Raw genomic sequence first — 22,714 nt, 5'->3', positions numbered from 1 at the left:
CTGTGGCAGTAAGGTCTCCGGTGCCTGTCGAGGCGGCAATCCCCGAACCCGGTGGTGGAAACCGGAAGTAAGGGATGCCGTCAAGCTGAAGAAGGAGTCCTACCTGGCCTGGTTGGCTTGTGGGACTCCTGAGGCAGCTGACGGGTACCGGCAGGCCAAGCGAACTGCAGCCCGGGTGGTTATCGAGGCAAAAACTCGGGCCTGGGAGGAGCTCGGTGAGGCCATGGAGAAGGACTATCGGCTGGCCTCGAAGAGATTCTGGCAAACCGTCCGGCGCCTCAGGAGGGGAAAGCAGTGCCCCACCAATGCTGTTTACAGTAGAGGTGGGGAGCTGTTGACCTCAACTGGGGATGTCGTTGGACGGTGGAAGGAATACTTCGAGGATCTCCTCAATCCCGCCGTCACGTCTTCCATTGAGGAAGCAGAGGCTGAGGGCTCAGAGGCGGACTCGTCCATCACCCAAGCTGAAGTCACCGAGGTAGTAAAGAAACTCCTCGGTGGCAGGGCACCGGGGGTGGATGAGATCCGCCCTGAGTACCTCAAGTCTCTGGATGTTGTGGGGCTGTCTTGGCTGACACGCCTCTGCAGCATCGCGTGGCGGTCGGGGACAGTGCCTCTGGAATGGCAGACCGGGGTGGTGGTCCCTCTTTTTAAGAAGGGGGACCGGAGGGTGTGTTCCAACTATAGGGGGATCACACTTCTCAGCCTACCTGGGAAAGTCTATGCCAGGGTACTGGAGAGGAGAATACGGCCGATAGTAGAACCTCGGATTCAGGAGGAACAATGTGGTTTTCGTCCAGGCCGTGGAACACTGGACCAGCTCTATACCCTCTACAGGGTGCTGGAGGGTTCATGGGAGTTTGCCCAACCAGTCCACATGTGCTTTGTGGATTTGGAAAAGGCATTCGACTGTGTCCCTCGCGGCGGCCTGTGGAGGGTGCTCCGGGAGTATGGGGTCGGGGGCCCTTTACTAAGGGCTGTCCGGTCCCTGTATGACCGAAGCAGGAGCTTGGTTCGCATTGCCGGCAGTAAGTCAGACTTGGTCCCGGTGCATGTTGGACTCCGGCAGGGCTGCCCTTTGTCACCGGTTCTGTTCATAATTTTTATGGACAGAATTTCTAGGGCAGCCAGGGGTCGGAGGGTGTCCGGTTTGGTGACGACACGATTTCGTCTTTGCTCTTTGCAGATGATGTTGTCGTGTTGGCTTCATCAGACCAGGACCTTCAGCATGCACTGGGACGGTTTGCAGCCGAGTGTGAAGCGGCTGGGATGAGAATCAGCACCTCCAAATCCTAAGCCATGGTCCTCAGTCGGAAAAGGGTGGCTTGCCCACTTCAGGTTGGTGGGGAGTTCCTGCCGCAAGTGGAGGAGTTTAAGTATCTTGGGGTTTTGTTCACGAGTGAGGGAAGGGTGGAACGGGAGATTGACAGACGGATCGGTGCAGCTTCTGCAGTAATGCGGTCGATGTACCGGTCTGTCGTGGTGAAGAAGGAGCTGAGCCGCAAGGCGAAACTTTCGATTTACCGGTCAATCTACGTTCCTACTCTCACCTATGGTCATGAGCTCTGGGTCATGACCGAAAGGACAAGATCCCGGATACAGGCGGCCGAAATGTGCTTCCTCCGCAGGGTGGCTGGGCGATCCCTTAGAGATAGGGTGAGAAGCTTAGTCACTCGGGAGGAGCTCGGAGTAGATCCGCTGCTCCTCCACATCGAGAGGGGTCAGCTGAGGTGGCTCGGGCATCTGTTCCGGATGCCTCCTGGACGCCTTCCTGGGAAGGTGTTCCGGGCGCGTCCCACTGGGAGGAGACCCCGGGGAAGACCTAGGACACGCTGGAGAGACTATGTCTCCCGGCTGGCCTGGGAACGCCTTGGTGTCCCCCCGGAAGAGTTGGAAGAAGTGTCTAGGGAGAGGGAAGTCTGGGCATCTTTGCTTAGACTGCTGCCCCCGCGACCCGGCATCGGATAAGCGGGAGAAGATGGATGGATGGATGGATGGTGTTGAAATATGGAAAAGAAGCCATGTTGGTTCATTAGGCTTATTGACTGCTTGCACAAGTCAGAAGTAATAGCTCGGTTGGTAAGGTGTTGGTTTACCAATCAACAGCTACCCACAAGGTTGTGGGTTCTAGCCCCAGCATTCCCATTGGTTGATTTTTATTTTTATTTGGGAATCTATTAGTTTGTTTTATTTCTTTCTCTTTTTAGAAAGACTTGTTTGGCCTACTTTTAATGAGTTACATGGTGTTGAAGTATGGAAAAGAAGCCATGTTGGTTCATTAGGCTTATTGACTTTTTGCACAAGTCAGAAGTGATAGCTCAATGGGTAAGGTGTTGGTTTACCAAACAACGGTTACCCACAACCCCAGCTCTGCCATGGGTTCTTTTTTATTTTTATTTTGGAATCTAGTAGTTTGTCTTCTTTGTAAAATTAAACTGTATATCTATTTGTTAAATAAAGAGATCTGTTGAAAACATTGCTTTATTTCTTTCTTTTTTTAAAAAGACTTGTTTGGCCTACTTTTAATTTGAGTTACATCGGGTTGAAGTATGGAAAATGAGCAATGTTGGTTCATTAGGCTTATTGACTGCTTGTTTAAGTCAGTAGTGATAGCTCAATGGGTAAGGTGTTGGTTTACCAATCAACAACTCCCCCCAAGATTGTGGGTTCAAGCACTGCCATCGCATAGAATACATTTTTATTTTATTTTGAAATCTATTAGTTTGTCTACTTTGTGACATGAAACTGTAAATCTATTTGTTAATTAAAGAGACCTGTAGAAAAGATTTCTTTTTTTTTTTCTCTTTTTAGAAAGACTTGTTTGGCCTACTTTTAATGAGTTACATGGTGTTGAAGTATGGAAAAGAAGCCATGTTGGTTCATTAGGCTTATTGACTGCTTGCAGAAGTCAGAAGTGATAGCTCAGTGGGTAAGGTGGTGATTTACCAATCAGCAGCTACCCACAATGTTGTGGGTTCTAGCCCTATCATTGCCATGGGTTCATTTTTATTTTGGAATCTATTAGTTTGTCTTCTTTGTGATATTAAACTGTATATCTATTTGTTAATTAAAGAGACATGTTGAAAAGATTGCTTTATTTCTTTCTCTTTTTTGAAAGACTTGTTTGGCCTACTTTTAATGATATACATGGTGTTGAAGTATGGAAAAGAAGCCATGTGGGTTTATTAGGCTTATTTACTGCTTGCCCAAGCTGGAAGTGATAGCTCAGTGGGTAAGTTGTTAGTTTACTGATTTAGTTTACTGTTAGTTTACTAGAGTTATCTGTAAAGTTAAAATCCAAATGAACTATGTGTCTTTATAATTACATAAGGATGATCTACTTAGTTATGTTTCATGGTGTTACAATGCTAAGGGGTGGCTAAGGCTGCAGCTCGTTAGCATCGGTGCACTAGCATGTAAGTGGAACAGAATATTTTAGGATAGCATGTAAAAAATTACATGTCATTTATTTTGTAGTTGCTGTTTATGCAATATGAGTAAATACAACATGTTTAATATTTCCAACGTACATGGTTAATGTAATTGATTGTGTTAAGTTCCATTTTCCTTGCTTATTGCTTATGCTAATTAATTCATTGGTGAGAAACTGTAGAAGACTATCTTCTATCCAAGATTAGAAATCATTAATCAATGCCCTGCTTTCAAAGATTTCATGGAGAGATGGCTAGCTCTTTTTTTAATCTGGGGTAAAGCTTAGTTCTTCTTTTGCTTGCTTGATGGTAATATGTAGATACTTCTAACTTTTTGAACTCATATTTCATTTATTAAAAACAATTTAAAATTTTATTTTTATATTATAGTATAGCATGATTGTGTTTGTGCGTGTGCCTGTGTGGTTGGCCAAAAAAAAAAAGGTTTTATTAAGGGTTTATATACTAAAACTTAAATGTGTTACATTTATTTTTCTATATCTTAGATCAAGAATGTGTTCAGAAGGATAACCACAATTCCCCTGAAGCCAACCTTTCTTCAAAAACTGGACCTCTACACTCCAAAGCTCCTTGATTTGTTTTAAATGAAAAGTGGGGATGCAGACATCTGATATCCCGCTTCTTCCTGACTTTACAGATATGCAGTTGTAAGATGGAAGTGTACACTGTTAATGTTTACTGCAATTTATTGTTGTTTTTACCAGCAAGTTGAAGATAAGCAAGATACTGTGATTCGCTGCCTTCTTGCCTACCTGGGAGAATTATAGCCTATATACTAGGTACAATAATAGATAAATTCTAATCTAGTTTTGACTTCATATACATACTGTACTGCAATAGTCTACGGCACATTAGTGTTTAAATCCCCCAAAAAATGGTTTTAACTTTTTATATCTTTGTGCTGTAATTTGTCAGTATTTAAAATAACAGTTTGCATTCCTAAATATTCGTTTTGCCAATATTTGTTAATCTGGTGAGACTTTTGTATGCACAGGGAGACTAACAACATTTGGTGCTACACATAAGATTTGGTCATACCATCATTGAGTCTGTCTATTATAATATAAGTAAAGAGATGCAACTAAGACTAAGTCAAGAAACACTGTGGAAATATTTGCAAAATGCCTAAAAAAACTTGCATGCAAAGCGACCTGAAAACCTATATTTAGCGTATCTAGGAAAAAAATAGCTGTAAGTGCAAAGGTTGATCACACGAAATATTAATATGGTCAATAGAAGCTTAATAAAAATAAATGTATAAAAGCATTTTAAAGGCATCCCCACTTTTTTTTTTTTTTACAAAAGTTCCTTTTTTTAAGAGAAAGACAGATATTCTGTCTTCTTTTAGAGAAAGACAGAATATAAAAAAAGATAAATAAATTAAGTAAAATAGGGATATAATAATATCTCACCTCATGGGTTAAGGTTGATTCTGAGAAAGGTGAGGGATCAGCCCAGAATTACATGGGAGGAGCTTAATGTTCTCAATGCAGCTGGGACCACAGTCACCAAGAAGACCATTGGTAACACACCAAGGTCTCTCTGCTCAAAAATGCACATAAAAAGGTCTGTCTGAAGTTTGCCAATAAACACCTGAATGATTCAGAGAAGGCTTGGGAGAATGTGATGTGATCAGACCAAAATTGAGCTCTTTGGCATCAATTCGACTTGAGGCAGAGAAATGATGACTATGACTCCAAGAACACCATCCTCACTGTCAAACATGGAGGAGGAAAAATTTTGCTTCAGGGCTGTTTCTCTGCTAAGAGTACAGGAAGACTTTACCACATCAATGGGACCATGCACTCTAAAATCTTGGATGAGAAACTCCTGGCCTCAGCCAGAACATGGGTCATGGACGGGTTTTCCAGCATGACGATAACACAAAACATACAGCCAAAGCAAAAATCTGATGGTCTTGTAGCCTTGTGCAGGTCTACATTCTTGTCTCTGACATCCTTTGACAGCTTTTTGGTCTTTCCTATAGTGGTGGAGAGGTTTAAATAAAAGAGGTTGATTCTGTGACAGGTGTCTTTTATATACATAACGAGTTGATATAAGGAGTATTTTCTAAAGGGACAGGACAATTTGGGTCTGTGGGAGTCAGAATTCTTGCTAATTTATTACCAAATCAAATAAGAATTAATTTATAACCTTTCTTTAATGTTTTTTATTATTTATTTTTTTATTTTTTTCTATCTCTCTCTGTTAAAATAACCCTGCCATAAAAAAATATAGACTGTTCATTTCTTTGTAAGGGAGTAAATTTACAAAATCAGCAGGGGATCAAATAATTATTTTCTCCACAGTGGATATGGGTTGTAGCTAAATTTACAACAACCTGTTGGTAAACATAACTGAGTCATGTTTGAAGACACAATTAGCATTAAATGGATCATTCGTTAGAAATATAAAAGCTAAAGTGGTACAAAATGCACAATTAATACTAATCTAATGGCAGTACCTATCTGCTGGACATCTCTTTTTAGTAAGGACTTCATGTCTAAGCAACCTAGCAATTCATGAATAACAAAAATTACAAATTTCACGGTTCGTGGAAAATTTTTTACCCCCATTTGATATTTTTAGAAAGGTTGCTGGATCATTAATTAAATTCAAATTTCTTGTCATTTTTCTTTTTGTTGCAGGTGATTGATCAAATTAAATAATCCCAATTTCTCTGTTTAAATACCCTGTGTGTGAATTCTTAAAAGAACCACGTGTAAGAGGTCTCCCACCATCCCGGCCACTGCTCTGTCCTTGCTGTCTTTTGTGTTTCCACCATTTGCACCTGATCCTCCCTGCTAATTTCAATTCCTGTCTTGTTGTCATGGTCACTGTTGCCAAGGAGAGGGGATCTGCATAAAAAAAGGAAACTTGAACCAGGGATCTTGTATCCTTGATATTTAATTCATTAACCAAGACACTGATATTTACATGTAGAAAACTGAGAGCATACCAGAGAGTTGGGGAAAGAAAAACAAAACACTTGCTTGGCTTTAGTGGCAACAACAAGAAAAATACATATTTATGTTATAAAACTGCTTTCTTTGACAGATTTGTATGTTACAGATAAGTTCATTATCAATTGTAAAGTTATTGGAACTTTTTTTGCACTTAAAAAATGAATGACAGATAAAAGTATTGCACTACAATGCACAAGTCTCTACTAAAATGTTCCTATAGATTTTTATCTTTTTTATTTTATATTTTTATGTTTGTTTTATATCCTCATAAATGTAAGTTTATGAGAACATAAAAGAAATTAAATAAATAAAAAAATTAGCAACATCAATTCTAAGAAATGTATGGATTTTTATAAAAAACATTAACATTAATATTTCATTTTATTTTTATGGCTCCTAGATTGCGATTGTGTTAATTGATCCATTTAGAGATCAGGTGCTTTCCCTCCCTCTCCTCTTTCAGTGCCTCTGCCTGCATCCGCACGCACATTTGTTCAAGGACAGGATAGTATGCCAGTGCTTTCTGTTATCTGGAGGTGACAAAACTGTCATACTGAACACTTCAGTAGACGTTCACATCTCTGACTGACAGGCAATTAGATCAGCGCTATTTTATTGTTCAGAGGCGTAGCTTCCAGTCTTTGTCTGTGCTCAAGTGGCCTGAGGCTCCGTGTCCTGACTGTGTATTCCAGCTGCTACTGACAATAATCTTCAGCACACAAAAGGATCCTGGGATCCAGGGAGACTGGAAAAAGACACATCCGGTTCTCCACACCTGCACATGTGAGCTGTATCCAGACTTTATTGGCTGCATTTACATTTTCTACCAAAGAGGAAGATCCGTCGGAGATAATTTGTGGACGCTGTTTTTACTTAATACTGACGTCACTCATCATTTTCTGCTTTTGAAGAGATTAGATGGTCACTTGGATGAAATCCATCTTCAATCGTAGTTACCTGTGGTATCAAATGAAATCTACCTGATCCATCTGAGTAAGGCAACACCACACCAGGAGAGCAATATTGTTCCGTGACAAGCTGGATCTTTTTTTGTGTATTATATGCAAGGTGGAAAAGAACCTGGTTATAAAAAAAAACCTGGTTCTCCAGGCACGTCATTGATTGGGTTCTCTACATCTGACTTGTGAGAAACAATAGCGCCGATCTGTTTTTTTAATTATTCATTGCTTCAAAGAAAGAGGGAGAAAGTTGGCATGGTGACGAACTGAAGGAGAACACTACAAAAAAGGCTCTGGAAGAAACCATATGAAAAATTGCTTTGTGAGGTTTTAAATTATCTGAAATCTTCAAGAAAGGAGGTAAGCAGAAATCATAAACTGACGAGCAGTTTGAGGAGGGTGTAAAGAGGAATCCGAGAAGTAACCCTAACCGGACTTGCAGCAGAAGAAAAAGTGTCGTCCCGGCTTTGGCCAGACGGGTGGTACAGAGACAGTAGCATCATGGTGAATACAGGTATGCAGCTGATCAGCTTCACCTGCGCTGTTACCGGCTGGGTGATGGCTATTGCTGTGACTGCGTTGCCCCAGTGGAAGGTCACGGCCTTCATTGGGCCCAACATTCTTACTTCGGAAATCGTTTGGCAAGGCATCTGGATGAACTGCATCTATCAGACCACTGGGCATATGCAATGCAAGACTTATGACTCGTTGTTGGCGCTGCCACCGGACATCCAGGCAGCCCGTGCACTCATGTGCGTGGCCATCTTTCTGGGCTGGCTGTCCTGCACGGTGTCCTGTTGCGGAATGAAGTGCACCACTTGCGCCGGGGATGATCGCCATGCCAAGGCTGGCATAGCGCTGTCCGGCGGGGTGCTCTTCATCCTAACAGGCCTGTGTGTGCTCATCCCCGTGTCCTGGACAGCCAACACAGTGGTTCAGGACTTCTATAACCCCAATGTTCCCATCCAAAAAAAACGAGAATTGGGCCAGGCCATCTATTTGGGCTGGGCAGCTGCTGTCATTCTCATCATCAGCGGCATTGTGCTGAGCACCTCCTGCACCTACATCGAGAAAGGACACTACAGACGTGGCTATATGGGCCGCAGCTTTGCTAACTCCAGGTCGTCTGTATTGGATCCCCCAAAACCCATCTCTACCAACAGTTTGCCTCTTAAGGAGTATGTCTAAGATTGAAGGCAAGCAATAGCATTTTCATAAGACTTGAATAGTGATTATAATGGGCTACAACAGGTTATTTAAAATGCACATAGTGAAAGCTTTCAGATTGATGAGACAGTTAAATAATGGCTCTGTAGTGTTGTGGTGTTATTTTAAATGTAGCTTTAAATATTTGTACTGTTTTTCTACTTTTCACTACTATGATGTTATGTGGGTGTACCATGATAACTGTGCTAAAGTATTTCAAAGTATTTTTTTTTCTTATTTATTGATTGTGGAAACGTTTATTAGTCTGTTGATGTTTCTAAAGCAGGATACCTACTTTTTTTCTCAAGAAACTTCTGCACACTTAAAATTTTTTAAAACGATTTCAGTGTTTATGTGAAATGTGTGCTTCTAAAAGAAAATTAAATTGCTTTAAACATTATGAACTTAAGTGCACTTTTTCTCTTATTCCTGAACACGTCACACGCGATATAAACATAAGAAAGATACATGTCAATTTTTTTTTTTTAAGAATAAAAACAGGAACTGCTTTAATGAACCTTTTAGACATCTGCAGCATACATTTTTTCTACAGCTGTAGAAATCCATAAAAAAAAATTATCCTGTGTAAGTCCATTAAAACAGACTTGATAGTGATGCTGCTGTTGGGAATTCCTCACATGAAAGAAGCTAAAATTCCTGTAAACTACCAAAAGCAAGTTCATGCAGTGGTTGTAACATGAGAAGATTTTATACGTCACAACTTAGGTTACGAAGTTTCTCTCCGGTAATTATAGCTCAGTCACCATGGAACACATTTTTTCCAGTCAGAACATTATGAGGTGAAATCCACACACAATTGCTTAATCCGATTCCAGGAAGAAGGACACTTGACAGAGTGCATCTAAAACAACAAAACAGTGAGAAGAATAAGAAATGCATAATAATAATCATAATAAGCATTAAAAGAGCCCATTATATACATTCATGTGAAAAATAACTGAACAAAACAATTAACTCTGAACCAAAAAAAAAAAAAAAACATGGTTCAGTGCCCATTCGATAAGGACCAATTACCTGAAATTCGTTCCTCGCCGTCAGGTGAAGCTAAAGATAGCCATCTCTTTGGTGCACTTTCTAGAAGTGTAAGATCATCAGGCTTCAGTAGCTGTAAAAGGTTCTTTCTTTGCATGTATCTGAATACAAAGCTAAGGACCATCATGCAGGCCTCATTCCTAGTACATCATTAAATGCCTAACCCAATCCCTTTTAAAATATGCAGTCTGCAACATCGCACAGCAAATTTTATGTATCTACTGGAAATATTTGGAGAAGTTCAAATAGTTTCAGAAGTCCTCTATTTCAATCAGACTATCCTTATTTCTACATAATTACCACATCTGTAAATGCTCGAATATGCTGCACCAGTTCTTTTTTGGAACCAAATTTTTTTTTCTCTTAATTTTTCATTCAAAGAATATATTAAATCTAAGTAAATATTATTAATAATCTGTTTTGGGTTTATCAGATATTCATTTCCAGTACCAAATCACATCCTCAAGCCAAATGACTGACAGGGCTTCAGTGGTATGTTTAGGTAACCACTATCCTGTTACATCCAACTGGCTGGCAACAACAAAGAGACTGGAGATCATTCATTTTCAATGAGAGCTGGTGACATCCTAAAAGACGGTAACGGAAATACAAAAAAAAGTGTCAGATCTGGGATACTGTATCCGATAGTAGCGTTCCGTGTCCTGTAGCCACTCCAGCATGTCTGAGATAGATGGTGAAAGAGCACATCTGGCCACACATGTGCTAATTGGAAGGGAGTCAGAGTTTTGCTCATACATCTTGAAAACTGCACACACATGCTTAATGACTGAATCTCGCACTGATCCAAAAGCATCTCTGTGTAAAACGGCAAACCAAGGTTTCATGGTGAGTACAGAAAATAATTATTTTATTTTTTAGGTTTTTTAAAAAAAATGCAACTCACACTTTCTCCCTTAATTGGTTCAGGACTGTGTCTATAGCATTCAGGAGTTTGTACTGAAGGAGCTCAGGGAGGTTTGGAAAAGTCCCGAGTGGAGTTTTTTCTATTTCAGTGCGCTTCAGCGCCCTCAGCTGTTCTGCCAGGTTCCCCAAAGAGCTCACCAAAGATGAACACTCATCAAGCACTCCCCTCCAAACAGTCTGATTCTCTTTTATATTCTGAAAACACTTTCTGAGTTCTTGGTGCAACTTTAAAACCGCTGGCTGAGACATGATCACACTTTCAGCCCAAACTCATAAGTGATCACATAGATGACATCCTGATCACCATTATTGCATCACGGACACGATTATCACAGTTATACGGAAACAAACGAGCTACGTTATATATATATATAAATAAATAAATAAATAAATAACGGAATATCTCAAACTTGACACCTTTAGATAACGATTTCGCTTCAGTACGCGTGTGCCTGTGTAGTATTTCCGGTTTTTGCGCCGATGCCACAAGATAACCAATCCAAAAGCGCCATCTACACGGTCTTGCAATAAGCTCTGACGTGATTGGTTTATGTGTTCTGTTGCCTTTAATTGGCGTCCGAATCAGCTGACCGATTCCTAAAATGTTTTGGTCGATTCTAAGTCAATTTGAGACAATACATTTTAATGTAGTCAAAAACAAACTTGAAACGAAAATATTGTTTTTGAAAAGATATAAAACAGCGGCGTTTCAGATAAATCAGTGTTGCGTTATAGCTTTTACAACAATGTTGCTTCGTATTGCGTTAACTTTGGGTTCGACTCTCGAAGAGTCGAATCTTTTTTTTAACAGACGGCAAAGACCCGTATGAGTGACGTAACACAGAACGCCGGCTGCTCATTGGCTGGTATATTTCAACGAGTAAATTTGAATAGATTTTTGCCAACTGCTGGAGTAGGTCGGGAAGCGGCAGAAAACCGAAGTAAAAAGTACATTATCTTCAACAGGTAAAAGGAAAATCAATTACATTGTGTGAAAGGCGTTATAGGATCTAAGGACGATCTGTATTAATTTATTGTTTATGTTGTTGAAAATGGAGATGCATTTTCCTGTAGTCTGAACAGGACCAAGCTGATGCGGCTAATCACAGTAACGTTCGACTGATTATTAGTCAGATTTGGTTTGAAGCTTGTTTTATGCAATATTCACATTAAACTGGGGTGCTTGAGGCGCAAATACTAGCGAGTACTATCTAATAAGCAGCAGCAATAACAACAACAACCAGCACATGTTTAATCTGTTTGTAATCAGATTTTCTGTGTTGTTTTTCCAGCAGGATCAACATGGCGCCCAGAAAAAGAACCACTAATGCCAAGAACAAAAAGAACAGCAAGATGCCCAAACTGGAAGCTTTTCTGCTCGATTTTGATGATGAAGGTGTGTGATTTATATGATCACACACTGTATTTCTCATGGGGTCATTGTGTTTAACTGCACATGTCATGTGTCCACTATCTCATTACAGACTTCTTTTATTTAAAATATACTCTCATTATTGGCATGTACACTATGTATACAAAATAACGAAAAGTGCTTAAAATTCAACACACAATTCACTCTTGATTTCAGAGTACTCATTACTGAGACATGCCTTAATTATCACGTGTACATTACATAGCTGTGAAATGCTTTCTTTGCATATCAGCACATTAGGACTAGTTCAGAGCACAGGGTCAGTCATGATACTGTGCCCAGAGGGTTAAGGTTTTTGCTAAAGGCCCAACATTGGCAGCTTGGTGGTGATGGGGTTTGTGAGCCCAAGTATCTATCTACATTTGTTGAGCATTTGATATTGGTGTAGTATACAACTTTTCATTTATTTAAAACCTTTTTTTTTTTTTTTTAGTAAATACAATCATTAAGAGGTTGCATGAGAAGACCAACCACCTTCTTAAAGATGCAGACAACCTGTACAACATGACTCTGATCAAGCTTCCAATGGCAGTGCGGCATATGAACTGGATTCAGTATTGTGGTATGTATCCCATGCCCTACTGTATTTTTCACCACCTGCTTTCTCCTTCATTTCACTGATTGTACTACAGTGTGTTTCATGAGTAATCAAAATCTTTCCTACATCTGCTCATTAGGATCTGAAAAGCCAGAAACTCCTGTGGATGAATCCAAGGTAAGTCTGCTTTGTGTAGTTTCAGATTCTTAACCAAAACGGCATGTTTAACGTTGATTAATGCACTGTATGTTATTATGGGGTGTAATGTATTTTACATTATACTTGGACTTTGTCATTGTAGTGTATACAATGCAATTAGTTTAGTAGCTCTCAGAGACCAGCAGAAATAAGAATGAACAAAAGATAATTGCACTAAAATATAATGACATAATATGTACAATGAAATATATGTGCAGTGGGACTTGGTGCAAACATGATTATCAGAAATAATGAAATATTGCACATGCTATACTAATAATAACTGCTAACTGATGATGATGATAATGATAAAGGAATAATAGTAGTGTGTGGTGCATTATACAGGTATATGCACATTATATTTACCAAAGCAGTGCATGGGTCATGAGAATTTTGAGCTTTAAAAACAGGACCCATGGCCAAAAAGATTGAATACTGTAATTTCTGTCTGAATCTTTTAATTTGTCCAATGCAGCAAAAGGAGGAAGCTGCTCAGGTGGAGCTCACCATCGCTCAAGATCATACAATTCCCCTCAAGTCTTCCAATGGTGATTTTAATTTTCCTCGCTTACCCTTTTTGTTTTCGCTCTTTGTATTCTCTTATTAATCATATAATGGTTTTGCTGATATTCATGTAGATTCAAAGTCTAGTGTAAAGCCTGAGGATGAAGAGAATTCGGTCCCAAAGTCTACAACCAAAAAGGTCAGTGCAGAAACAGTTGGGTTTTTTTATAACTGCAATTGATTCTGCTCTTGTTGATTCTCATGTTTTGCTGCTTTCAACAGGGAAGACCAAAAAAAGCACCATCAACTACCAAGAAGGCTAGAGCCCTCTCTGTAAGCAAGCAGAATGGCACTATTAGAAAGTAAGTAATGTTTCTTTATTTATATATGCGCTCACTGCACACTTGCATAGGAAAACCTATATACCTGCAATGTATATACAATCAGTCAATCATGTGATTTAACACAATACAAGCAGACACGAATCAGGAGCTTCCCATTCAGTAGAAAATCGGATTCAAGGATTAGTTTAATCGCTCAGTGAGTGAGCCTGTATTGTTCAAGTGTCTCGATTAATTTAATTCCTTAAATATTTCTTTGGTCTTGTGAATAGATCCACCAGGAAGCCCCTGGTTACCCCTGCCAGAAGTTTCCTAGACTCTTCCATCATTGGTCCAACTCCACTCGTCACACCCAGATTTGACTCCAGGTAACTTTATGAGATTTTCTGTCTCTTGGAATGGAAACTGCCTATTATGCCTAATGTTTAATCAAAATAGTTTTTTGTTTATTAATACTCTAGGGATAAATAGACAAATATTACAGTACTACAGAGCACAATAACTTTTTTGGTATGATAGGTGAGTTATATTTAAATGATTTCTATTGTTCACAAAGCTCCATTTCCAGCATATGCAGTACCCCATTCAGTGGTCTAGGAAAGTAGATAAGAGTATAAGACACTGGACTTCTGAAATGCCAGCAATCTGAAACTGCTGGGCTCATGAGCCTGCTAAATTTTAGTTGATGCAATTGTAAAAATCAGATCATTGTGGGTTGCGCTTTATATTTTGTCTGCTAAATGTGGTGAAGCCAAACACAAACAAGCGTCCAGACCAGAGATTAATTATCCAAATAGATTTACTAAGTACTATTGTTTGGTTTCATACCTTCCATTCCAAAATAATGCACTCATTCAATTGCTCTGTTGTATAGACATGTCATGTACAAAGTGAAAACAGGTGTACTAACGTTTTTATTTTTTATTATTTATTTTAAAATGGCAGGTTCGAATAACGTCTCGTATTCTCTCTTTCCAGGTTGCCAAAGACCCCAGCAATACGAGTTCCTCGTCACAGAGAGAAGGTGTACAGCATCTCTGTGAATGGCTCTCCCATCGCTGGAGGAACTGAAGATATTGTCATCAATGTTCCTCTGGGCAATGGAGAGGTTAGTGTTTTACCACTGTAACGTTAAACCCCACTTTCAGGAAAACAAAGAGGTTTTGTGAACGTCGTTTTATTTCATAATGAAGCCCGAAAGTAATCGCAGCTGCTGGTCTGTTTTCAGTGCATTCAGCTGCTGGCCAGCGAGATGAATTCTGTTGATCTGAGTCAGCTGGATGAGAAAGCAATTCAAAGTATCAGGAAGCTGCAGGTATATCTATTTCCTTCAAAGTTATATTACACAGTAAACCATCCAAACATTCTAAAAAGCGAACGGTTTCTTATTTGCTTGCACAGAATCGACTCACAGCTCTCTGTGGAGCCTCAGAATAAAGAGCCTGCATTCCAGCGACAATTTCAGCGCTTCGTAAACACCATCCTGTATTTTAAATCATTGTTTTATATCAGAACTTTTAGTTCTCTTATTTGTTGTTTTGCTTTTTATGTTTTAGCTACAGATTTTTCATCCATTTTCCTGTTCTATATTGTCACGGGCATTTTGTCAATGTACTTATAGTCACAGTGTACTGTTCAGGTGTGCATTATTTTGTAAATATGCTCAAAATAGTAACCAGATGGTTTCCTTTTGTTATGTAAATGTCTTTCCTGATATTTATCTATAATTCTGCTGCTTTCGTCGAGGAACAGAAGTACTGGATGTGTCTCCCAGAGCTACGGACATGTGTAGAATAGTGTCACTACATCTAAAATCCTTAAGTGATTTTGTCCAAATTGACATTAATGGAATGTTTTGACATTTGTAATTTGTCTCTTTTGTGGGTAAAATATCCAGCTACTTGAAAAATGTGTAATGTATGTATAAAAGAAATTCAACCCCATAAACAACTTTAAAAAGCAAATCAATGCTTTTTGGTGTGTACCTGTTTCCTGGTTTTCTTCTTTAATCAATGTAGAAATATTAATTTTTTTATTTGGGCTATAAAAAGCACAACTGCACAGCTAGTGTCAATCGACTCTTAAAAGAAATGGAGTAAAACTGATTTAAATGGCATTTAATCATCACCACACTATTACACTGAACGATTTCTCCTCAGCCGTGTAAAGACTCAAGAGCAGGTTTTTTTTCCCCCCCCAACTTAAAATTGACAACCTAGGACTGTAGGAGAATCTTTTACACAGTATGACAATGCTGATGAACGGTTGGTGGTAAACTCTTTCCTAAAAAAAAAAAAAAGTACCTCAGCTGTGTCATGTGACTAAATATGACCACGACTCTCCCAAAAAGTATGCGGAAGATAATTAATACTTTCAGCTAAATTCTCTAATTGTTTGTGTAAACAGTTATGGTCCAGTACTTTTTTTTTCATTGCTCATTACGCCATTTATTCAAGTATGAATTCTGTTCAATCTTGTATATAAAATGATCATAGTATGTTTCACAGTATTGTGACATTGAAATATGGACATAAGCAACTAACATACAAATGTGTACAGGAATCAGCCAAGAAAACCTTTTACAGTCAATGCATGTCTTTACAGTGTAGCTAAGGTTGACAGATGGCTCCTGGAGCAGTTGCTCTGGCCCAGTCTGCAGAGTTTCCCCCCAAACAGGTCACCATGTCTTGGAGAAGACCTGTGATCTCAGGTAGTTCTTTAGCACAGGAGGCTTCTGCAGAGCCAACTGGAATCACAAATCACATGTAATTACATAATAATACACCTCCTGACTAATAAATTATACATTTCAATTACCATTTATGGACTTCTTGAATGCAAATTTTGGGATGTCATAGATGCTTTCAGCCGTGTCTGAAATAGGAAAGATCAAAGCAAACAGTGAGTGAAAGTTGAACAATTAATTGATAAATAAGAGAAAATAAATAAGGGGGCAGTGAATTGAGTGAAAAACTGTGATGATGAAATGATTGAGGGAGAAGGTGAAACAAGTGCATGATTAAGTGAGTAAATATGCAGAGGATGAGAGAAAAGATGAGGTGGACATGTACCATGTTCTCGCTCACTGGCTCGCCGGTTTGATGGAGGTGTATCATAAATTACTTCCTCATACTCCAGGGCTGGAAATACATGATACTACTTACAAACAGTATAAACATTTTCATCAGTAAACTATTAGGATGGTGTGTTTATTGTTAGTTTATCTAATAAATATAATTTAAACACACATCTGCTCTCTAAAGATGCTAGTGAATAATGGAAGCTTGTCTCCCACATTTTTTTTTCTACATTTATATCAGTTTAGCTATGCAATGTTTGTGACTTGTTTGTAACAGACTCATGTCTCCAGGGCAAAATGAAAGAAGCAAATATCAGACATATCTTGTCTGCTCAGAATAGTTTTGACTTACATTAACAGTAAAAGTGTGCAAACTGAATTTTTGCAATAAAAAAAAAAGAACAAATGCACAAACGTTTGCAAACCGGCAGGACATCATAATCGTTCTCGGGTTCAATCACGTCATCCTGCTGTTTGACATCAGCGTCTGGGAACTGACTGTTATAAGGCATGCCTGAGGTCATAAAGTCATAGAAATAAATTAGTAACATCCTTTTTGTATAATTAAAATGGAAAATAAGAATATATCAGTTTCATTCAAAGGTCAATTACATGAATACATTAAACTACTGTAATAGATTAAAACGATTACAAAATTAGAAACACAGTTCAGTAAAACATACTAAGATCAACGTAGATAGGTGAGATTGGTGTTACAACAACAGATTGTACGTTGGGTGGCAGGCGTGAGTCGTGATCAGACTGTGAGTCGCTGCATGAGCTTGACCAAGAGCTGCACTCGTGATCTAATCCGGGCTCACTGCATGTACATATAAAGTACATACATATACATTATATCCATCCATCCATCCATCCAGAGAAAGAGAGTACACCTTTCACATTTCAGCAACCATTTTAGTATATTCTCAAGGGACAATAACTATAGAAATTAATCTATATTTTAGAGAAGTCAATGTGCAGCTTGTATAGTAGTATAGATTTAGTGTCACTCTAAGTGATAACAGCTTTATGTCATTTAACTATGCCAAAGCCACATGTCCTATTTATTATGTTTTTGTCTGCTTGACAGGACCATACACATTTGTGTATCTTGTATTAGAGCAGTTTAAATTTGGTGCTTTGAGTACACCTCTCTCATACTGACCACTGGAGGATTTGAGAATTAGAATTGTTGCTCTCCACAAAGATGCCCAAGGCTATAAGAAGATCAGTAAAACCTTAAAACTGAGTTGCAGGACAGTGGCATATAGAGGTTTTCAAAAAAGTGTTCCACTCGGAACAGGCCTCGCAAGTGTATATCAAAGAAGTTGAGTCCTTGTGCTGTGCGTCAGGTGCAGAAGCTGCTTCAAAAACAGACACGTGAGTGCTGGATGCGTTGATTTAGAGGTTTCAGAAGCGGAAAGTCTGTTTGTCAGTGCTCAGACTATATGCTACACACTGTAAGTCAGTTTGCATGGCCATTGTCCAGGAAGGAAGCCTCTTCTGAAGTGGGCTTACTAGAAAGCCCTCAAATGGTTTGCTGAAGACAACCTGATCAAGAGCATGAATTACTGGAACCATGTCCAGTGGTCTGAGACTAAGATAAACTTGTTTGGCTCTTGTGGTGTCCAGCATGTGTGGTGACACCCTGGTGAGGAGAACCAAGAAAATTGTGTCTTGCATACAGTCAATGGTGGTGGTAGCATCATGGTCTGGGGCTGCATAAATGTTGCTGGTACTGGGGAAATCCAGATAATTGAGGGGAAACATGGATTCCAACATGAAAAATCAAACACAATCCCAAAACACACCACCAAGATTAGGTCGAAGGAAGTTGAAGGTGAAGGTGATGGAGTGGCCAAGACTACAGACCTAAACCTATTGAGTACCTGTGGGGCATTCTCAAGCGTAAGGTGGAGAAGTGCCATGTGTCTAACATCCAGCAGATCCGTGATGTTATTATAGAGGAGTAGAAGAGGATCCCAGCAACCTGTGCAACTCTGGTGAATTCCATGGCAAGGAGGATTAAGACAGTGCTTTACATGTTCACTTAGGGTGTACTCACCTTTGTTGGCAGCTATTTTGACAATAATGGCTGGATGTTATATTTTAAGATGACAGTAAATATCTACTGCTATACAAGCTGCACATTGTCCATTTAGAAGATATACTTAAATGTGAGGGGTTTACTCACTTTTGTGAGATACTATATATATAGTTGGGCCCAGAAATATTTGTAAAGTGACAAGATTTATGATTTGGGCTATGCATGCCACAACATCGGATTTGAAATGAAACCGAGATGCAATTGAAGGGCAGACTTTCAGAGTTACCTCATTTCAGGGGCTCGAAAGTAATTGGACAAATTAACATTACCGTAAATAAAATGTTCATTTTCAATACTCTGTTGAGAATCCTTTGGAGGCAATGATTGCCTAAAGTCTTGAAACCATGGACATCACCAAACGCTGGTTTTCCTCTTTTGTGATGCTTTGCTAGGCCTTTATTTCAGCTGTCTTCAGTTGTTGCTTGTTTGTGGGTCTTTCTGCCTTAAGTTTTGTCTTGAGCAAGTAAAATGCATGCTCGATTGGGTTGAGATCTGGTGATTGACTTGCCAATTGCAAAATATTCCACTTCTTTGGTTTAAAAAACACCTGGGTTGCTTTAGGAGTATGTTTTTGGTCATTGTCCATTTGTACTGTGAAGCGCCGTCCAATCAACTTTGCAGCATTTGGCTAAATCTAAGCAGAAAGTATATCCATATACACTTTAGAATTCTTCTGGCTGTTTCTGTCTTCTGTCACATCATCAACAAACACTAGTGACCTAGTGCCATTGGAAGCCATGCATGCTAATGCCATCACGCTGTCTCCACCATGTTTTACAGAGGATGTAGTGTTCTTTATATCATAAGCTATTTCAAGCCTTCTCCATACTTTCTTTTTTCCGATCACTCTGGTACAGGTTGATCTTAGTTTCATCTGTTCAGAGAATGCTGTTCCAGTACTGGGTCGGCTTCTTTAGATGTTTTTGGCAAAGTCTAATCTGGCTTTTCTATTTTTTGAGTCCGATTAATGGTTTGCACCTTGTGGTAAACCCTCTGTATTTGCTCCCATGAAGTCTTCTCTTTATGGTAGACTTAGATACTGATACACCAACTTCCCGCAGAGTGTTCTTTACTTCAGTGGATGTTGTGAAGGGGTTTTTCTTCACCATGGAAAGGATCCTGCGATCATCCACCACTGTTGTCTTTCGTGGACGTCCAGGCCTTTTTAAATTCCAGTGCTCACCAGTGTGATTTGGCCACTCCAACATTTCTGCACTCACTCTGATGGATTTCTTCATTTTTTTTCATCCTAATGTTTGGGATTCACAGCAACAGGTGCCAAACAGAAATGCCACACCTGGAATCAATTCCAGACCTTCTGCTTAATTAATGATGGATTAATGAGGGAACAGCCCATACAGCCCATGAAATTTCTTTTTAGGCAATTGCTTTTTACTTTTGGCCCCTTAAAAAAGAGGCAGTTACATATTAAGAAACTGCAATTCCTAAACTCTTCTTCCAATTTTGATGTAAATGATGAAATTACAGCAGAGAGTCTGCGCTTTAAGCCGATTATATAACTGCATTTTGAATACATTTTGGTAAACAGCTGAAACAATATATTTCTGGGCCTGTACACATGTAACTGTATACATATAAACACATACATAATTCATTTTCTTATTTTTTATTTATCTCTTGGCAATAATTGGTATCAGTGTGTAATGGCGATCTGACGGCAGTGTTACCAGTTAGAGTTCGGCTCAGTGGTGTTACACACATTATGGTTCATTGCTTGTAAAAGCTGGCACATCCAATGCTGTCTGAGGTCTGCTGTTTCTGCAGCCTGTTGGTAAATACCCCTCATTAATTAAATTAATATAATAAATAAATATTAATGAATGAAATAAACAGTGAAATAAATGAGCCAAGTGGCTAAATATTAAACTTTTTTATGCTTTCCAAGTTAAATCTTTGATCAGGAAACAAGCAAAATAAATGAATGGGAGTAGTATGACATTTCTCATGGCTTTCTTTAAATGTTTAAAGTTTATGGGTAAATTTGTGGACAGCTTTAAACAGAAGAGCTGTTGGCGTCGAACATTTAATACGTTTTTTAAAAATGTAATCATTATGATTCACAGTTGCGTTGCAACTTTTTCCAACTGCAACAAAAGCAAATAGTTTGACACTTTTTTGCCTTGTTTTGTTTTTAACAAAATTTACATATTAGTTACTTTTATTGTTATTATTCATTATAATGCACTTTAGTTAAGCAGGATACCCAATTTAGCACATAAATATAAAATTAGGTTCCCCACAGTTTGCCTCAAGCGTATGATTTATACAAGAAGAAAAAGATCGAACAAATCACAAATGATCCCTTTTCTGAAACGGTACTTTCCAATGAACTAATACAGGAGAATGCGTTTCTATACAAGTTGGCAAATGAATATAGATCACATCCTCAAACACGTAGTACTGAGAAGGATGAGAACTTACCAGGACTTTCCTCTTCCCGTTTTTCAGTGCGATCTCAAAAGTATAGTGCTTTTTCTTAGTGTGTGTTAGCTCACGCACAGACTCGACCTGTTAAACACCAACCACAAAACAATGATGCCACAGCGATCAATTTAAATGAGGATGTGACTGTTGGGGGGGGGGGGGGGGGGGGATTTTCAACAGCTCAGATTAAAACCACAGGTAATTATGGTTATCATTGAAAGCTATCATTCATTTGACCACACAGTAAGATATCTAGAATCTGAAGCCACAACTTACTTCAGTAAGGTAATACTTTCCTCTGAGGTCTGTCTGTCAGAGAGGAAATAAACAAACAAACAAACACCAGATTTGAATGCACTGATTCTCACTGTTTAATGTAAAGCCCAAAATGAACTTTACACTAGAGATACCAGGATAACACTGAAAATTATATGCCAAAATTATCACACACAATAGTAATAAAAAAATTAATAAACAAAACTTCAAATCAAATTATGAACTTCAACATGACCACCAGTTTTTAAACTACGTAACATACCTTTTGTCGTATATTGGGTCAAGCAGAGTCACATAAGACATTTTTATAAAAGTGCTTGATGATTTATGGTATTTTTTTTGCAGAACTACTACCTACTACTTTTACTATTACTTTCCCTTTTCTGTGTTATTGTACAGTCACTCAGGATTTCCAGTTGTAAAATTTTTTTAAAGTATGTAAGGACCATGTATTTGAGTTTAATTATTATTTTATATTTGATGTGTTTTAAATGAATTTGCTTATTGGTACATGCAATTACAAATTAAATGCACAAATACATTTTTAAATGTACAATTAATCATTACAGTGTTCTGAACCTCACTTTGTGGCCTATCTGCTCATTTCAAAGCTCTTTGGTTGAAAGAGACACTAATGAAGGTGAACAGAAATGAAACCAACGGCTGCTTTCAAAATGCACAATGAACACAATGGACCAGTTTTCTAGACATAATGCCATTTTAGTTAAACCTTTTTATTGTTGTGTAACAAATTAAGAGAACATATCTACAGAAAAGCTGAATTTCAATACAAAATCATCTGAAGGTGTCACGGCTGAAATATGACACAAATACTTACAATGTTCCCATGTTTTCTATTGTAGAAGAAAAGGGTTGCGTTATGAAGTTTGAACCAGTAAGTAGCCCATCTCAGCCTCTAAAATAATCAGGAAAAGGATGTACTCATTACAGAACGGGTCTCTTTTTTCAGTATTGACTAAATGCTGAAGTTTTGATCACCTCAGGATTGAAATTATTTTATAAACATTATATAATTTGTATGAACTTTAAAAGATTTATCACTTACTATTTTATCTTTTCTTTTCTTGAGAAACCCTTGGCACAATGGCATACATACTTCTCCAGCAAACATGTTCACCTGCTTCCCTGCTGCTGATTTCTGAACTCAATGTGACAATTGATAAACATTAACACTTCCTGTTTTTGGAGGTCCTCTTTCAGGTTATAAATTTTC

General features: G+C 38.7%; 4 protein-coding genes across 6 annotated transcripts; 2 read left to right on the top strand and 2 right to left on the bottom strand.

The window, feature by feature from the left end:
• The first annotated feature begins 7,770 nt into the window (after positions 1-7,770).
• cldn35 (claudin 35) lies at positions 7,771-8,692 on the top strand. The gene has a single exon (XM_083523375.1). The coding sequence runs from the start codon at positions 7,879-7,881 to the stop codon at positions 8,563-8,565; it is 687 nt and encodes a 228-aa protein (XP_083379501.1). The 5' UTR covers positions 7,771-7,878; the 3' UTR covers positions 8,566-8,692.
• A 581-nt stretch (positions 8,693-9,273) lies between these two features.
• airim (AFG2 interacting ribosome maturation factor) lies at positions 9,274-11,089 on the bottom strand. The gene is made up of 4 exons (XM_083523376.1): positions 10,541-11,089; positions 10,273-10,452; positions 9,619-9,737; positions 9,274-9,445 (listed from the first exon to the last, which is right to left on the bottom strand). The coding sequence occupies exons 1-4, from the start codon at positions 10,807-10,809 to the stop codon at positions 9,405-9,407; spliced, it is 609 nt and encodes a 202-aa protein (XP_083379502.1). The 5' UTR covers positions 10,810-11,089; the 3' UTR covers positions 9,274-9,404.
• Positions 11,090-11,294: 205 nt separating this feature from the next.
• cdca8 (cell division cycle associated 8) lies at positions 11,295-15,537 on the top strand. 2 transcript variants are annotated; one of them, XM_083523372.1, is made up of 11 exons: positions 11,295-11,526; positions 11,856-11,956; positions 12,426-12,554; positions 12,670-12,707; positions 13,204-13,276; positions 13,367-13,431; positions 13,515-13,594; positions 13,846-13,941; positions 14,552-14,681; positions 14,802-14,888; positions 14,975-15,537. In XM_083523372.1, the coding sequence occupies exons 1-11, from the start codon at positions 11,387-11,389 to the stop codon at positions 15,008-15,010; spliced, it is 975 nt and encodes a 324-aa protein (XP_083379498.1). In that variant the 5' UTR covers positions 11,295-11,386; the 3' UTR covers positions 15,011-15,537. The 2 variants fall into 2 exon arrangements, with proteins under 2 accessions (XP_083379498.1, XP_083379497.1); XM_083523371.1 differs by having other exon boundaries at positions 11,300-11,526; positions 11,853-11,956.
• A 456-nt stretch (positions 15,538-15,993) lies between these two features.
• LOC310716320 (uncharacterized protein) lies at positions 15,994-22,685 on the bottom strand. 2 transcript variants are annotated; one of them, XM_083523374.1, is made up of 10 exons: positions 22,547-22,685; positions 22,319-22,396; positions 21,481-21,513; positions 21,202-21,288; positions 20,448-20,545; positions 17,336-17,472; positions 17,068-17,166; positions 16,645-16,713; positions 16,391-16,447; positions 15,994-16,307 (listed from the first exon to the last, which is right to left on the bottom strand). In XM_083523374.1, exons 1-10 carry the CDS (start codon positions 22,610-22,612, stop codon positions 16,183-16,185), a joined length of 849 nt encoding a protein of 282 aa, XP_083379500.1. In that variant the 5' UTR covers positions 22,613-22,685; the 3' UTR covers positions 15,994-16,182. The 2 variants fall into 2 exon arrangements, with proteins under 2 accessions (XP_083379500.1, XP_083379499.1); XM_083523373.1 differs by having other exon boundaries at positions 15,994-16,319; positions 22,547-22,683.
• Between the last annotated feature and the right edge of the window lie 29 nt (positions 22,686-22,714).

The sequence above is a fragment of the Silurus aristotelis genome (assembly GCF_946808225.1).
Source record: "Silurus aristotelis genome assembly, chromosome: 21".
Taxonomy (NCBI): Eukaryota; Metazoa; Chordata; class Actinopteri; order Siluriformes; family Siluridae; genus Silurus; species Silurus aristotelis.
The sequence above is the reverse complement of the archived record's forward strand: the minus strand, read 5'-3'. Positions and strand labels throughout refer to the sequence as shown.

Coding starts and splice junctions, on each gene's coding strand:
- cldn35 (XM_083523375.1), top strand. CDS start 7,879: ATGGTGAATACAGGTATGCAGCTGATCAGCTTCACCTGCGCTGTTACC.
- LOC310716320 (XM_083523373.1), bottom strand. CDS start 22,612: ATGTTTGCTGGAGAAGTATGTATGCCATTGTGCCAAGGGTTTCTCAAG. Junction 21,514..22,318: donor ATAGAAAACATGGGAACATT/GTAAGTATTTGT, acceptor CCTCTCTGACAG/ACAGACCTCAGAGGAAAGTA. Junction 16,320..16,390: donor ATTCAAGAAGTCCATAAATG/GTAATTGAAATG, acceptor TTGTGATTCCAG/TTGGCTCTGCAGAAGCCTCC.
- airim (XM_083523376.1), bottom strand. CDS start 10,809: ATGTCTCAGCCAGCGGTTTTAAAGTTGCACCAAGAACTCAGAAAGTGT. Junction 10,453..10,540: donor AACCAATTAAGGGAGAAAGT/GTGAGTTGCATT, acceptor CGTTTTACACAG/AGATGCTTTTGGATCAGTGC. Junction 9,446..9,618: donor CGGCGAGGAACGAATTTCAG/GTAATTGGTCCT, acceptor TTGTTGTTTTAG/ATGCACTCTGTCAAGTGTCC.
- cdca8 (XM_083523371.1), top strand. CDS start 11,387: ATGAGTGACGTAACACAGAACGCCGGCTGCTCATTGGCTGGTATATTT. Junction 12,555..12,669: donor GAACTGGATTCAGTATTGTG/GTATGTATCCCA, acceptor TCTGCTCATTAG/GATCTGAAAAGCCAGAAACT. Junction 14,682..14,801: donor TTCCTCTGGGCAATGGAGAG/GTTAGTGTTTTA, acceptor GTCTGTTTTCAG/TGCATTCAGCTGCTGGCCAG.